The sequence below is a fragment of the Chaetura pelagica genome, unplaced genomic scaffold, assembly GCF_000747805.2.
Source record: "Chaetura pelagica isolate M959 unplaced genomic scaffold, ChaPel_1.0 scaffold139, whole genome shotgun sequence".
Taxonomy (NCBI): Eukaryota; Metazoa; Chordata; class Aves; order Apodiformes; family Apodidae; genus Chaetura; species Chaetura pelagica.
The window spans coordinates 1,891,689-1,909,311 of record NW_009970717.1 but is presented as its reverse complement, the minus strand read 5'-3'; the positions used below and the strand labels follow the sequence as shown (position 1 = coordinate 1,909,311).

The 17,623-nt window shown below is 33.6% G+C and overlaps 1 protein-coding gene across 1 annotated transcript in view; it reads right to left on the bottom strand.

The window, feature by feature from the left end:
- Positions 1 to 1,415: 1,415 nt before the first annotated feature.
- CCDC79 (coiled-coil domain containing 79) overlaps positions 1,416 to 17,623 on the bottom strand; it is a 16,607-nt gene continuing 399 nt past the window's right edge. The window contains exons 2-20 of the mRNA XM_010006235.1: positions 17,087 to 17,197; positions 16,769 to 16,897; positions 16,192 to 16,323; positions 15,686 to 15,746; positions 15,473 to 15,588; positions 15,284 to 15,333; positions 13,578 to 13,668; positions 12,881 to 13,033; positions 11,632 to 11,763; positions 10,089 to 10,214; positions 8,985 to 9,142; positions 8,146 to 8,507; positions 7,549 to 7,610; positions 6,459 to 6,551; positions 5,022 to 5,192; positions 3,402 to 3,515; positions 2,899 to 3,011; positions 2,247 to 2,459; positions 1,416 to 1,439 (exon numbers count right to left, since the gene is read on the bottom strand). Of these exons, the coding sequence (XP_010004537.1) occupies positions 1,416 to 1,439; positions 2,247 to 2,459; positions 2,899 to 3,011; positions 3,402 to 3,515; positions 5,022 to 5,192; positions 6,459 to 6,551; positions 7,549 to 7,610; positions 8,146 to 8,507; positions 8,985 to 9,142; positions 10,089 to 10,214; positions 11,632 to 11,763; positions 12,881 to 13,033; positions 13,578 to 13,668; positions 15,284 to 15,333; positions 15,473 to 15,588; positions 15,686 to 15,746; positions 16,192 to 16,323; positions 16,769 to 16,897; positions 17,087 to 17,197 (2,411 nt within the window). The remainder of the gene's footprint in view (positions 1,440 to 2,246; positions 2,460 to 2,898; positions 3,012 to 3,401; positions 3,516 to 5,021; positions 5,193 to 6,458; positions 6,552 to 7,548; positions 7,611 to 8,145; positions 8,508 to 8,984; positions 9,143 to 10,088; positions 10,215 to 11,631; positions 11,764 to 12,880; positions 13,034 to 13,577; positions 13,669 to 15,283; positions 15,334 to 15,472; positions 15,589 to 15,685; positions 15,747 to 16,191; positions 16,324 to 16,768; positions 16,898 to 17,086; positions 17,198 to 17,623) is intronic.

The following is a 17,623-nucleotide window of genomic DNA, read 5'->3' as shown; positions in this document are numbered from 1 at the left end:
GGGCGGGGCCGCCGCCGGCAGCGCCCCCCGGTGGCGGCGCGGGGAGGCCTCGCCCTGCAGCGCGCGGAGCGTCACTCGTTAATGACACGTGTTGTGGCCAAACTGTCCGCTTTAAGTTATTTCCTACTCAGGCAAGCTTTATTTGCCGCCCAAAGTCTCTCACGCTTTTTGTCAATTAATTTCTGTTATTCTAATAGAGCTACAAAGCAAGTTCCAAGTTCGGGGCTTTCTGGTGAACATCCTTTCCTTAGTGTTTGATAGGCACTTCAGCTTTTCAAAGTGCTGAAATACTGTTGGTGGATAGCTTAGGCAGCCGAAAAATTACAAAAATACAATTGCATTAGAATAATTGATGCCCACTATGTATGGGTTTTAAAGCATTTTATGCAAGAAAATAAGATTATCAAGGTTGTACAGTCAATTAAAAGGAGATAAAAAGATTATTGACTTGCACAAATTAACACCGCAGGTTTCTGTTCATTTTTAGTCCATGACTCTTCCCTTAGGATTATACAAGAATGGTTTAATGTCTGTTTCAGCAACTTGCATTACAAGCGTAGCTGAAGCACCAGAAGAGGTGGGGGGAAATTTCATCTTTGAAGATCAGAACTTTGTGTCAAGTGAAGACTTGAGCATTTCATATTTCCTCTACTTGAAACGTATTTAGGCCAGAATAATAGCAATTACTAACAAACACTTGGTCAATAGATGAAGGAGCAGCTTGTCTAGACTGGCTTTTGAGTCCTTGGACAAACACTGTGCAGGGTCTGTAACTGACCAGAATCTCCCTCTCAAGTGTCCTGCTCCTGAGCAGCCCTTTTGGCTCATGTTCTGCAAATACATGTGCCAGTATGGAACTATGCTGCTTTGAGAAGCTCCATTCAAAGCCAACTTTTAGAGATGCTTGAATATTTTCATAATATTAAAAAAAAAAACCAAAAAAACCAACAAACACAAAAACAACAAGTGCAGCAGCTGATAATAGTAGATCTATTGACATCACCTTCACCAAAAACTGACTTACAATACTCAAGCTTGTCTAAGCATTTAAAGCAACATCATAGTGAAAACCTAGTGCTAATAAGATAACTGAACTTTTTTCATAACAAATTAACTATCAATTAATCACTCCTTTATCAGAATAGATAAAAGACACACAGGAAATACTAAGGCTACCATTGAAAAAATCAAGTTGCTATAGCTTTTTATAAAAATTATCTGATTAGCAGAAACGGTGATTCTGCTCAGTTACTTGAATAATACACATTTGGTATTTTCTGTCTTAGATATATTTTTCTGCACATACAGCACATTAAACATGACAAAATATTTTACCTGCTTTAAACATTTCACTGATTAAAAGGAAACAAGTTCTGATACAACATTAACATTTATCAGTTTCTGACATAAAATTTTCATTTCAGCAAAACAGTTTCTTCCTACAAATGGTATAAAGAAAACTAGAAAAAGATTAAAACAAAAAGCTAAATCAAATGTTAATTAAGTCAAATGTTCAAAAAGGTTAAATTAGAAACCTCCATAAATTTTACTGATATTTTGTTACTAACGATAGCATTATTTTTAAAAAGGAACTTATTTAATTGCATGTAATTTAAATTTACAATTAAATTTAAATTTAAATTTACAAAGCATAACAGTTCTCTCAGTGAAAGTTACCACTGAAAAACAAGAGTCCAAACCAATCTGCATTCTCCAGGGGCTTTTATTTTTGTGACAATAACTCACTGTAACAAGAGCTGTTCAACATTCTGCAACAAATTCTAAAATACTCCTGAAGGATCTTATGGATGATACTTGTTTTTTTCTTGCTTCTATAAAATAAGGGATAGAAGAGAAAATATTAAGACAAATGTTGACTTAAAACACTGCAGAATTTTACAAAACATTTCAGCAGAAGAACACTTGCCACAAAGCACTCCCACAGATACCCAAAGCACAGCAGAAATGCCATCTACTCCATCCATAGAGAGCATCTCCGTGTAAGGAAGGTACATATTAAACAGTGAAAGTTGCCAGAGAAATTTGCACAAACCATGAGAAAAAGAAGACAGAACAGAGAAAATATCCACTTCCTAATAAAACAGGGATTAATTTAGAGTCCTTAACTGAAATTCTTGACTTTGTATCTGTCAGGTGGCACTGGATGGTGCAAGTCAGATCAGGGGCAAAAGCTGGAAACTGAGCTGACAGAATATATGAGTACTAGAAAATGAAATAATGATTACTTGCAACTGTAACCTGTAGTACTTCTTGGAAAGATCAACACTTGTCCGTCCTTTCTGAAATGGGTAAGACCACAAAATTAAATTCCAGTGATTACCCATTTTTTTTACTCCACTCAAAAGACAGTTAATTTCTTCAGCTGTGAAATCTTTTCGAGTTCTTCTTCTCTTGGTTAAAGTTCTCGTGCCCATCTCCAGGGAACATATTTCATTGTTCTGCAAATATGTATTTTGTTGAAATTAAAAACTACAGTGGTTCTTCAAGGTCTTCACTGTCACCCACTTACTGAAATAAGAATTTTTCCATTACCTTTACCTTCATCTGTTATGCCTACATAGTTTATACTCTTAGTATGTTTATTCCTTCAGGTTTCTGTTATTTCTATACTATGAAAATTTTCATTAGTGCAGGAAAAAGCATATCTCCATATCCATTATTCAGAAAGGATTGTCAGTTGAAAAAAAACTTAACTCATGTCAAGGATAAATCAGTATGACTGGAACAGAATCAACAGAGGAATATCTTTTTAATAAGGTTCACTTTGCTACTGGGCTCCTTTTAAAGGTGACTTTAAAAGAAATTATGCAATTTAAAGTGATTTTATTTGGACACTAATAACTATGTGAGTATATGATTAGGCTTTGCATAACTAACCTCATCTTTGTCAAGTGGATAGTTGCAGTTTTCTTTTAAGTGCTGACATTGCTGGTCACACATTTCTTTGACTCTTTGTCTTTTCAAGTTAGCATCTTGGGTTTTTTTGAAAGCTATGGAAATGTGAACAAGGCCATCTCTTAGTTAAAACAAACTAACTGAAATCTACTGTCAAACTGAATATAGTGTTACAAAGGAACATTTCTTCTAGTGAACTTGACTATGTAAGTCTTGCTTTATTAGTTTTACCTCATTTTCATGAGATCTTTTTCTCATCGTTGACATTAACACACAAGGATTATTTATGCATTGGAAACTTAAAACAGGAATTAACTCAAACACCAATAATAGTTCAATTGAAGGTACAAGATACAAGAACAAACTTAAATTCTTAGCCATTTGTCTTCAGTAGGAAGCACAAGTACTTTTCTCAGTATCCTGACCTAAATGCATAACCTGATCTTCAAGTTATATTTATTACATGGTTTTCTTTTAATACTCACACTTGTCATATGTAGGTATCAAGTTATAGTCATCAGTCAACCTAGTATTTTTGCTGTGTTCATCTCTTTTTGAAATGCTGGATTTGTTTTTTCTAATGGGAGTCAAAATAATACCTTAAAAAAAAATAAAACCAACAAAACATTATGCTTCATTCTTTAAAAAAAAACAAACAAACCACAAAACATAGCTAATGTTTTAGGAATTAGAATTTAAGAGAGAACCATCTTTTCATTCATACTACTGTCTGGTCTTGGAGGAAAGACTAGAACACTCAGAAATACTCAAATACTTCAGAAAATGTTTATTTGCCAAAGGTAATATATTAGTGTCATGTACTATCTACAGATGGACAGTCATTGTGTACTAGAAAGAACACCAGTTTTTATGGGCAACTGATGGTTCTGTAAACACAGGGTTCCTAAATGGCACTACAGAAAACTGATGGAATCTATATTCACTCTTCCAACTTTACCTTGTTAGTAACATCTTATTCAACACCTCAAAATAGAAAACAGGTAAACAGGACTCCTGTACTTAATTTTCTGATAGTTACATCTTCTGTCTGATAGGCTGTTTTCAGTTCCTTCCTCTAATTCTGTTCCACATGTTAAGGTTTACCTTTTCAGCTATTTAGCACACCAAGACCCAAGCCCTTGGCAGAGCTCCAAGCAGGAAGAGAAACAGGTATAATAGAATAACATGGCTGTAACTGTATAGCAGAGTGATGCTGAAACCAGGAACAGGCACCTGTACTGTATCCTGATCCTGACTGTTCCTCTACATTTTAAAAATTAATGCCACAAAACTGAAAAATAGCAGATGGCATAGAAGCAACCTTGGCAGGAATCAAAGCAGTATCTACAAAGTAAGTGCCAGGTAGCTTTGTTGTGAACTTATGTCCATGAAATGTCAATATTCTAGAATACAAAATTTTCACAGAATCCACAGAAAAAATTCCTATAATTCCCTATCTACAGCCTCCATCGTAAAGTCCTGCAAAATAATCACATAGAGAGTATGAGCTTTTTGCAGTAATTTCCAAACCAAGCCCTTACTTTGGAAACTATCCGTTTTGCTCCTAAAAGCTGATGGATCTGTATGCAGTCTTTCTTTCCTCACTGGGGTCAGCAGTACTTCTGGAAAATGTAAGATGGACACCAGTACAAATGTTAGTAAGTAATGACTGTTTATTTTTTAAAATGTCATCTTTGAAACAGAAAGATATAGGATGCACTTTTATTTAATTAAGAATTATAAGGCTCTTGCATCCATCAGTATGCAATATTAGAATTATGTGACCTTGTTATGAAGTCATACATACATTCACACTTACTTCAACTTAATATATTCTCTTCTATTAGTACTTAACTGGCAAACAGGATAGAGTCTCATCAAAGTATATAATGAGGATATCTCTCTACTGCCAAGAAATATTCAAGATGCTCAAGACAAAAGAGCTAGTTCTGATATCAATTCATAAAACCATAGGTAAATCTGATTAAATTAGTGAGTTTACAAGAGCAGGACAATTGGAAACAGATGCCCAAAAGTTCAGAATTTAAATGAGATTTAAAACAAGTTACAACATCTAAAAACAAAACAAATATATATATAATTACGCTCATGAGCTGCGTATCTACTGTTGTTACCAACAACCAGCTTGCGAAGTTCCTTTTTATATCTTTCTTCAGCTTCCAGAATGACTTTGTGATGGTCACACTTGTAGGGACAGCTTTGCAACATCTTGGTAAAAGTTCTACTATTGAAGGGCAGTCCTCCTGCTGTGCAACCTGGAAAAAATATGCTGCTGTAGAAAGAGCAAGTGTGACTGCTATAGCAGCCACCAGCAAGTCCAGAATTTTATTTTGCTCACTATAATCTACAATTTGGCCCCCAGATTTCCATATATACATCTCATAAGAGGTTAAACTTTATGTATCTTCTTAAAAATACTTCTCTCTAAAAACAAACAAAACATGTTTTCAACATGGGACCAAGTTATACTGCATTCCAACTCCAGATATACTACACGAGGCACAGATCCTCTACAGAAGAAAAAATATTAGTGGGATGAGAAGAAAGGGGCCTCAATTCCCTTTGCACATTTACACAAGAGCCAAAATATAAAAGATTTTTTGGAAATACTTGGAAACTTTATCTTTGTTGTAATAGTTATCTGTATTAAGCTCAATAAATGGTAAGTCTAGCTTAGGTATGAATGTCCTCACAGGAAGCCTTCCTATTCATTTTTTAGGACATTTCTAGGGTAATTTATGGTTTACTTATTCTTCGATGTTGTCACAGTCAGTTAAATCACCTGAAGGGGAACTTCTGTACCGAGAAATAACAAGAGCACTGGTACATATCTGCACTGTTCTAGCCTAAGATAAAACAGTCCTAAAGCTCAGGTTTTATTTAGTTTGATAACTGGGGTTCATATGTCGAAATGGTGTTCAAAGGTGGGTTATGGGCTTGTTTGTTTTTTGGGTTTTTTTTATAAAGAGATACAGGCTTGATTACAAAATCCATTTCCAAATCCTGAGTACCAGCAGCATTCTTATAACCTAAAGATAGACCATTAGGAAAGACGCGGTAAGTGAGGGCTGCAAACCTGGATTACTATCAAATTGTTTGTAGGTACTTAACTGGAGTATGGCAGATAAAGCAGAAGGGCAGCATCATAGTCAGGAAGCTTAGCAGATAAACTCATAAGGGAACTGAGCCAGGTTGTATGTTTATACTCCCTCTTTCCCATCACAGAAAGGAGGGAAACACCTGCTATTAAGTGTTCTTGTAAGTAGCATGTAATCTTTAAAAATACATATTCTGTTAGTAAACCCACATTAAGAAAAGATACAAAGACCAAAACTGTAAAATGTAAGCTTTATTTCCAGATTTATGTTCAATAGAAAGGAAAGGAAGCAGTTAAGAATTCCTTAAGAGGTAACTCAATAGATGTATTAAGATTTCTGTAATGTCAGTTTACTTACTGCATTGCTGACTCTTTGAAGCCTATTTTATGGACTCTGGAAAGAAAGACCTAAGATAATATTTACCTAAACACCTTAAATCTGCTACTTTATGGGATGCAGATGTAGTTGAAGCACTTTTTCCTTCCCTGGTTATCTCTGAGAAGAGTGAATGTTGATCTAAATTAGGAAGGAAAAAAACATTAAGAAAATGTGACCTATCTTTTGCTGTGGCAATCATGCATCAGCATACCGGTATTAAATCGTATTTTCTACGTGTAGATTATTGAAGTTTAATGTACAACACAGCAGAAAATCCAAATGAAATTCCTGAAGTTAAATTTACATTTTTGTCAACCCAGTATAATTACATTTAATTCAGTGCTTTTTCATCACCCTCCCACAGCATATTACTTGCACTTGAACACAGCAAAATAACCCTGTAAACTTACATTGCTTAACTAAACCCTCTAAACTTGATTTCTATTTGGAATCAGATACTGAAAAATGTGCTGTACTGGAACATACTTATTCACCATTTAAATAGGTATAACCTGGAGATCAGCTTGGCTACCTGTAAAGCTACAATTCTGGCAAACACTAATCTAATTAATACATTTTTTAAGGTAACAGGAAATGACATCATTAATAAAGATTAGATTGAACAGAATCCAGTTCTGAAATAAATTTATCAGACTAAGAAGATCAATGCAAACCTGAAAAGAAACATTTATCTTAAACACATTTTCAACATGTAGGAATAGCTTCAGGCAAAAGTCACTCTCACAGGGAGGTTCCATCCCCAATCTTAGAAGCACAGAACTAAACCAGCATCCTTACACATTTTCTATTACTTGCTTTCATTGATCAGTTCAGACTAAACTGAAAACACTTAGCTGCGATACATTTATTTGAATATTTAAAATCAATTTAAAAAAAAGAAACTTAAAATATGTATTAGAAGAAAAGCAGAGTAAATACTTTCCTGGTAAAATTGTATTCAATATAAAATTCCAAAACTATGTAAACAGATTAAGGATACTATACATAATGTACTCTGTCATATAATGATACACAATATCTGATAAAAGGTAGTGATAAAAGTACACAAAACTAATTAAAATATCATTAGGGAAAAAATTACTTAAGAAAAGAATATATGCTTAGCTATTTGTACCTGATGTGCATGTCTGTTTCATATTTTTATTAACTTCCACTGGTTTTTTAAAACAACGTCCACTAGGAAGATAAAAATGTGAATAAACTTTTTAAAAATTAATAATATACAGTAAAAAAAAAATTAAAACACACATTCCAAAAACAAAACAAAAACCATATTAAATATATAAAATATAAAACTCTAAAGAATTTATTCTAATTATTCCAAGTTACTGGGCTTGTAGTATCCAGCATATAATCACTGTGTGTCAGAAATCTGTTTACCAGAGGTCTGTGATTAGCAGCCCTTGCAGTAGTGTTCAGCATGTCTGCTCCAGCTTTTGGAGCAAAGTGCTTTGAATGAATACCAGTTTCCAGAGTAATTTGCAATTCTGGTTCATGTAAATATTATTTAGTGCACATAAAACTTTCACAAAGTTTTCAAAATACCATAGCCTTCACTAGATGTAACAATTGTTCTAGAAATGGTTGATTTTCTTCTTTTCTTACACTGGTTAACTTTTATGCAACCAACATGCTCCTATGATATTGTGATCATTTGGAAACTACTAAAGAAAACTAACTTAGTATTTCTTCTTAGGTGTAAAATACTTACCTTACTTGAGGAACAGACTGATTTTTTACACAAGCGGTTTTTTCATTCATACCAGGACTTGGAAGTACATGGTGGGTTTGCAGTTCTTCCGCTGCACATGGACTATTACTCTGTTTGCTTTGTCTGACAGCAGCATTTACTGACTCCACAGCATTCACTATTTCATTTTTAAGTGGAGAATAATTTACAGATGGAATGAGAACCTGATCATCTAACGTGTAGGTCAGCTGTGGACATTGTCCTACTTCATGTGTTCTTTCTATTAAAGCATTTGAATCAGCAGGATTCACTTCATGGTATTTTGATGCTTCAGTATTGGCTTCTGAAGATCCCTCTATGAATACTCTTCCTTGCCTTCCTTCCTGTATTGAAATATACTAGTTAGCAACTATACAAACTCTATAAAAACACTAAATACAACTAGTAACAAGATTAACTAGGATAGACCAGTCTAACTCTGAAGGTAAAGCAAATTCCAGAGAAACTTAAAAAAACCCTGATTGAGTTGAAAGCCAACAAGAGAGAGTGGGGCTGGAGGTGTAGTTACTAAGTGGTAATTCCAGGCTGAAGCAAGGTATTTGCTACTAAAACAAGGCCTAAGTTACCTCAATTTTGTAGTAAATTTGCTTTTTATTATAAACTAAAATACTACATAAAAATAGAGATGCCTGCATCCTGATTGCCCTGCATACTACTAATTTTCTGTTACAAATAGTAATGATAAAAGTTGCAAGTTGTAATTTCACCCATATCTAATGTTTTCCCTATGTTTCTAGCTCATACTGAAATTATCTTGAGGGTTTACTTTCTGTTTCTTCTACTTTGGTAAATAGGCAAACCTCATCGTGTTCTTTTTCAATCAACTTTATTCGGTGTAAAATTTCTTTTGCTTTCTTCCAGTAGTCCTGTAGACTTCTTTTTCTGACTTGCAAGTCCAGCTCTTCAGCATTGTTCACATTTAATGAATTGTCATTTATTTTCAGAGACAATTGCTCGGCTTAAAAAAAAACAACAAAATATTAATATAAAAATTTTTATCAATTAACACTTAGATATTTGTTATATTTTAGTATGCTGAGGAACGGCCCAACTTCATTTAAATTCACACAAATGTTAATAGATTTCAAACATAAGCTGTAGTTACAAGAGGCCAGCTTGCAATTAAGGTTAATATATGCTGTTTACACAATGATGCTGTGCTCTAAATCATGGACGTAATCCTAACTATAGGTCCTTTATTAATATGGGTCTCTTATTTTTAAGAAAAGCAACTCCACATTAATGGACACTGACAATCACCACACCCCCTTCAATCTTTAACCGAACTCTCAGCTAAGTTTTCTGTACAAAAAAGTGGATACATGCTTTCTACTAAATATCAATGGCATAATACCTTCCATGCTTTAGAGATTAAAGGACAAGTTCTTTGCTTCATTGACAGTATTATACAGTTAATAAAACAACAACCCACAACTTCAGCAAGATACTTCAAATTACATCCTACTTTAAAAATAAAGATTGGTATTTTTTAATACTGCCAAATAATTTTGGCAATACAGATTTCAGGCCTGATTATCTATTGGTTTAGCCTCTATATAGCATAGTAGATCCCCAGTAAGAGAGTAACAATTGCACATTAGATGTCAATGTTAATATTTTGCACATAATTTCTAGATAGAAAGCTTTTATAAAGCTAGCTCTACATATATAGGTTTCACAAATGCATTATTGCAACATCACCATAATTTTTTAATTTTTTTTTCTGTCTAAATGCCATAATCTGTCCATGGTGGCAAATATGCTTTTTTTTTTTGCAGAAAACAAATATCACTTGGGGTACACAAAATTACAAAGTTGCTACAGTTAAAATAATTCAGAAAGTCAACAGAACTTAAAGATGGAAATAATCTCTGTAATTTTTCAAGCAATAACAGTAAACTTACTCATTTGTTTGCAGTTCTGCAGCACAAAAGTAGCAGCTTTGTTTAGCTCCTCATCCTGAGACTCTGTTAATACCTGAATCATAAGTGGGAGACCATTGTTCTGGAGCAGTTCACACTGGTTTTCTTCTAAAATAGGACAATGTAAAAGAAAATACATCTGTTTTAGCCTCATATACCCTTAATCTTACAATAACTATAAAACCTAATACTAGTAACTTTCAGAGAAATTCTTAAAAAGATATTTTCATTATGGATGCAAGCATAAAGTAATGACTTACTACCTAAGTTGCAGTAGAAGTGCTCTAGATCATACAGGATGATTTGATCATAGCTCAAAGTTCTTTTAAAAAAACTAGAGAAAGACTGAGACAAATTATATGACCAAGTTCCAAACCCATATAATTGTCACATAAAATATTTTCATTATGGCTTCTGTATTTCTTTTCCTTTGATATATACTCTCAAAGTATGTACACCACATTTATCTAAGTCTTGAGATACAGAAATACCAAAAGCTTAAAGTGCATCATTAGCAAAACTCTAAAAAAATTAGTAATTTAATTCTGGTCTAGCTAATCTATTTCTCATGGTTAACTATGTAAGTAGCTACATTTTTTATTGTGATCTCATTTGCAGTATGTGTTCACAAAACTGACAACTTTTTAAAAGCAGTTATTTGTTGTCTAAACTTGATAAAAAGAATCAACAAAAGATTAAATATTATTTCTCAGTGTTGATATTTTAAGATGAACTTTTCTTCTGTTGATTTAATCATCTTTCTATTGGAAAGACATTTTCCATTAAGCTTTTATTCAATTAATTCTTTGTGAAAAAGTGTCTCTTCAAATATCAGATTTATGACATACTGAGCTAATTGTTGAACTTGTTATTGACACTTAGGGGATGATAATAAATCAGAATTCTTTAACATAATCCCCTTTTCATGCATTTCTGAGCATATATAATAAAAAACAGTAGTATAAATAAATAATGATCAGTGTCTCACAACTTCCCACTCTTTGTGTGTACTACCAGAAAATACCAAATTAAGTGTGGTATTTTCACCAGATATTCTTGAGAAAGCCCTGAGGAGCCTGGCAAAAACGCTTCAGGATTACCTACTGTTTATGTTACTTCAAAAACAATACTGTTATATAGCTTTTAAAGAAAGTAGTGATGCAAATGGTAGACAGAAGCTGTATGTATCAAGGACCTTTAAAATAGAGCCCAAAAGACTTGTTTGGTGTATATTTATTGTAGTAGATTTCAGGTCTGAATGAATTTTACTCTGTGATACCTACAATTAGCTCTGAATTCTTGCACAGTAGTCTGGTTTTTCTAAGCTCTTAAAAGATACCATCTACCAACAGGTTTTAAAATCTAAAGATGGAACATTATGGCAAACATTTTTTCTGAATATTAGTATTACACTATTTAATAGAACTTTCCCTCAAGTTTGTCTTCATGAAATGATGCCACTGAAGTAGTTAACATATGAGAATGTAGTAGAAACTGACAGAAAGGAAAAAGAAATACATCTTACCACAAACTTCAGTACAGTGTCCGATTGTTAGAAGAATACTAATTTTTTCTCCTGTATCAAGAGTATCATTGGACAGCAGCTTCAGCAGCTCTGACACAGTGTGATACTTTGTCAAGACAACACCCATAGCAGCTATTATGTTAAAAATAATTTAAGAAAATTTAAGAAAAATAAACTAGACAGTAAGTATATAGGCATCGTCCAAGTATAAAATGCTGGTTTTCAAAGGCACTCTACAGACCTCTAAAAGCCTTGGACCTGCACAGTGATCCTCTTCTTCTCCCTTTCTTTTCACTACTTCAAATTACCACATCCCTTCTGGGGCAGTAACTCTGTCCATGCTAGTTCCCAAATCCAACACTGCCCCTTCTCCTAGATTGTGCTGCACAGAGGTGTGGCAGAAGATCTGATACAAGGGCTTTGTAATGTGCAAGATTTGTAGACCTCTGCTGAGTTTCTCCACACTCTTTATCAGCTCCATAATACAGCAATCAAGAGTGGCACAAGGTTTGACATATAATTTATCTGCCACAAAAAAGAGCTAGAAATGTTTCTGGTAAAGGGCAACCTCTTTCTAATACTGGGAACACCACTGCTAGAACATACATGCTGAAACCTAATCCTGTCACATATCAAATTAATTGCAACTAGGCACAAAACTAGTGGAGGTATATGTTTTTAAACTTTTTTGAACTTCCATTAGCAAGCACTTATGGCAGAGTGTCAAATATAATAATCATGTCCAACAGCACAGGATCATCAGTAAATCAGTGCAAAGTTGTGTTATGCAGACATACCACATTTGTTTAGCTCCATGCCTGAGTTACTGTGGTCTCCTAAAGGTTACAAAGTTTATGAACTCTATCAGCTTAGGGATAACAGCTGTAACTTCAGGACCCAGGTTGACTCCCACAAGTAGTTCTCAGCTTCACTTACACAAAACAAGCTCTAGCATCTTATTTTTAAATTTCAGTATAGTTTACATTTTGTTGTTTATTTCAGCAACAATGGGAAAGTAACCTACCTCAGATGAGCTAAATCATTCCCCATATGCATGTAATTTTTTTATATTTAGGTTTTTTTATATTTATTAAGTATTTTTTTTAAATCTGCAATATAAACTGGGAAGTTTATAATTTAATTGCCTTTTAGCATCTACTCATGTAATTTTTCCACCAAAACAAGATTTTGAAAATTGCATGTTAAAATTCCCACATATATAAAAAATAGTATCAGTATTTCCACTCACAGTCATTAGCAATGCAGGCATCCAGAGTCTTCGTTACTACTACTGCTAGTTTTGTGCTTGACTGACTCATACAGGAGTCATGCATCAGCTTGAGGAGAACTTTAGCCAACATATCCAATCCTCCAACAGAAACAAAATATTTAAGCACGTATGCTTAGGGGGAAAAAAAAAAAAGAAAAGAAAAAAGAAAACCAGCTTACATAATACAAGTTGTAAATTGTTTTAGCATTTTATCAATCATCACAATCTTTCTGTGCAGGTATTAATCATTAAATTTCCACCCATACAACAAAGTTGAAGTTGGATATATATTAATTTTGAGAAATGTAGTGATTGTCTTACAGAAGACTTACAGGAAACACGTGGCACTAATACATGCATACCAACAGCAAACATGCCCAAGTTTTACCCAAGTCATCATTTTCAGAGATGGAATAATGACTTATATTTGTAATATGATTTTAATCAACAGAGCTTCCAAATAGTTCTTACTGACCTTATTAAACATAGCCAGTTTGTGGCTATTTGTGCACTTCAGCACAATGCGGTGTAAGTAAAGATGGTGGAATATAGTTTCCAGTGTAAAAGTTGGACGAACAGATAAATTTGTAGAGATTAGCAAAGAGAACTCAAACACAACTAACAAATTAAACTTAGTTTTAGAAAATAAAAACTTTAAAGGTTGAGCTGCACTTACAGTTATTTGCAACTGTGAGACCAACAAATGAACAAATAGGACGAACTATCTCAGGCTCTGTGCAAATTTCAAGCCACTCTTTGGCATAGGACTGAACAACAGATGTTTTGATTATCTTCTGGAAAAGTAAAAACAAATAACCTTAAATCAAAATGTAATATGAAATTTCAGTTGAACAGTAAAAACGAAGAAAAACTGTTGTCACTTTGGAGAAATACTTTAAACTTTTTTTCACTATTTTAAACAGCAACACTTACCATTCTGAGGATTGTTAACACAGGCACAGAGAGTACTGCACACTGAAGACCAAAGCTGATAGCACTGATTAGTATTTTCATCTGACAGATTCATCTCAGATGAGGAGAGAGTTGTTCTGTTAAGCACAATGGAAACAAGTCCCAGATAGTCAAGCAAACATAAGTCCTAAATAGTCTATAATTTTCCTGTTTCAATTGCGACTGTTTGTTTACCTGAATAACTGTAGCAGAAGACTAATGCAGCCTGTATCTCTGACATAGGTTTGACCACTTTCTAAAATAGAACACATACAAGACACTGAAAACACTTGCAACCTGAGACAAAATCTTCATGTCGAGTTCAATTTACCTATGTACATTTTATTTCCATTTCGTAAGCATATATGTCCCCCAAAAAACACATACAAAACCACACCAACACATTGGCAAAAACATTTCATTTTTTTCCATGTCTATTTTTTTCTACACATTGTCAGAAACTACTGATTTGCATATAAATCCATTTTTATAACTAAAACACTTTCTGCTGTTTCAGGAAATTTCAGGGAGCTATGATCTACTTACACTCTTCAGGTTCAGACACTTGAAACCTTTCTTCATAAATTAACTTTACCAAAACATAACCTATTGAGTGTTCCAAATTTCTGTACTGCAGATTCACAAATATATATATATATATATATATAAAAAGATGTTATAACACAGAAAAAACCCAACTTACTATTATTTGAAACCAGTACTAAGATGACATAAACAGACATTCTTTTCAAGTTCACACTGGAATCCTTATTCATTAAAAATAAAATGAGGTCTTCGAACAATGCAGAAGTACACAAAGTTTGTTGACAATAAACTGAAACCAGAAAACAAAACCCATTAAGTCCAAAAGCAAGCCATCTGTAATTATATATTACTTTTGTAATAGAATAATTACAGTCTCATTTGCATCCAATGTGTGCTTGGTAGAGACAAACAGGACTGTAAAGTAACTGACGGCTTCCCCCTGGTTCAGTTCTAAACCAACCAGGACTTAGGGAATCTTGGAACAATCTATTGTCATTTAACACTTGCTGCTGAGGAAGAGAAGTACAGCCATCTGGTACCAAAAAATATTTGCTGTTTGCTCAGGTCAGCAAGGTCTTTCTCCAAATCTGGGGATGAAGGATGAAACAACAGCACTGTCACTGCCCCTCACACAAGCTGATAAACTTGTAACCTGACTTTCTGTGACAAAACACAAGCAGAAGTTCAAGAAGGGATCATGACTCACTCAGAAATATAAATAGTAGTGTTATTACCATTACTCTCTATAATAAATCCTAATGTGAATAAAGCTGCTTCCTTTACTATGCAATGAACACTTGACTTTGCAAGATCATTTATAAACATCAAACCACCAATTTCTCTAAAATACTCGCTCGCTTCACCTATAACAGAAAACAAAAGAACAAAAGTTAAACATTTGGGAAAGACTGAACAACAGATGTTTTGATTATCTTCTGGAAAAGTAAAAACAAATAACCTTAAATCAAAATGTAATATGAAATTTCAGTTGAACAGTAAAAACGAAGAAAAACTGTTGTCACTTTGGAGAAATACTTTAAACTTTTTTTCACTATTTTAAACAGCAACACTTACCATTCTGAGGATTGTTAACACAGGCACAGAGAGTACTGCACACTGAAGACCAAAGCTGATAGCACTGATTAGTATTTTCATCTGACAGATTCATCTCAGATGAGGAGAGAGTTGTTCTGTTAAGCACAATGGAAACAAGTCCCAGATAGTCAAGCAAACATAAGTCCTAAATAGTCTATAATTTTCCTGTTTCAATTGCGACTGTTTGTTTACCTGAATAACTGTAGCAGAAGACTAATGCAGCCTGTATCTCTGACATAGGTTTGACCACTTTCTAAAATAGAACACATACAAGACACTGAAAACACTTGCAACCTGAGACAAAATCTTCATGTCGAGTTCAATTTACCTATGTACATTTTATTTCCATTTCGTAAGCATATATGTCCCCCAAAAAACACATACAAAACCACACCAACACATTGGCAAAAACATTTCATTTTTTTCCATGTCTATTTTTTTCTACACATTGTCAGAAACTACTGATTTGCATATAAATCCATTTTTATAACTAAAACACTTTCTGCTGTTTCAGGAAATTTCAGGGAGCTATGATCTACTTACACTCTTCAGGTTCAGACACTTGAAACCTTTCTTCATAAATTAACTTTACCAAAACATAACCTATTGAGTGTTCCAAATTTCTGTACTGCAGATTCACAAATATATATATATATATATATAAAAAGATGTTATAACACAGAAAAAACCCAACTTACTATTATTTGAAACCAGTACTAAGATGACATAAACAGACATTCTTTTCAAGTTCACACTGGAATCCTTATTCATTAAAAATAAAATGAGGTCTTCGAACAATGCAGAAGTACACAAAGTTTGTTGACAATAAACTGAAACCAGAAAACAAAACCCATTAAGTCCAAAAGCAAGCCATCTGTAATTATATATTACTTTTGTAATAGAATAATTACAGTCTCATTTGCATCCAATGTGTGCTTGGTAGAGACAAACAGGACTGTAAAGTAACTGACGGCTTCCCCCTGGTTCAGTTCTAAACCAACCAGGACTTAGGGAATCTTGGAACAATCTATTGTCATTTAACACTTGCTGCTGAGGAAGAGAAGTACAGCCATCTGGTACCAAAAAATATTTGCTGTTTGCTCAGGTCAGCAAGGTCTTTCTCCAAATCTGGGGATGAAGGATGAAACAACAGCACTGTCACTGCCCCTCACACAAGCTGATAAACTTGTAACCTGACTTTCTGTGACAAAACACAAGCAGAAGTTCAAGAAGGGATCATGACTCACTCAGAAATATAAATAGTAGTGTTATTACCATTACTCTCTATAATAAATCCTAATGTGAATAAAGCTGCTTCCTTTACTATGCAATGAACACTTGACTTTGCAAGATCATTTATAAACATCAAACCACCAATTTCTCTAAAATACTCGCTCGCTTCACCTATAACAGAAAACAAAAGAACAAAAGTTAAACATTTGCTTTTGTTTCTCCATAAAATGAACACCTTCCAAGATTGTAGAACTTCCCAAGCCTTATGCCCTTGAGATAATTTCTTTTACAGTGACAACCAGCTTCTTAAAATATATTGTTAGCATAAAATTACGTTTTTAAAGGAAGAAGTATTCTTACTGTTTTGTTGACAAATTGAATAAATAGTGATCAAAGCCTCTTTCTGAGATACAGGGCAATCCATCTGATATTTAAGGCATTCAAGCAGCAAGTTCAGATCTGTTTTCATATCTAAGAGCAAATACAAAATATTAATGTAAATTCTCATATTTTCTTTATATTAATCTATTTAGTATTACAATAAATCTATCAAAAAATGTAGTATGTATATGTATTTTAAAGAAAAAAGACGATAAAAAAGAGGAAAAAATGGAACTATACTACTTCTATCCATCTATAAATAACAAGCATACTTAATCCAAAAATACTCTTCTCCATAGTTTATTTGAGTATGAATTCCTTTGCTAAAATAACAGCTTCTTTTTAATATTTCTGGCCTTTAATTACTATTAACTTTTAGCAAAGGTTATATAAATAACTAAATATTGAATTTGCAATTGCAAGATGCATTAAGTGTATAATTAAGTGAATAACACAAAACCACAGAAACATTCAGAGTGAAACTGCCATTGACAATCTATAGAGTAAATAGGGAAA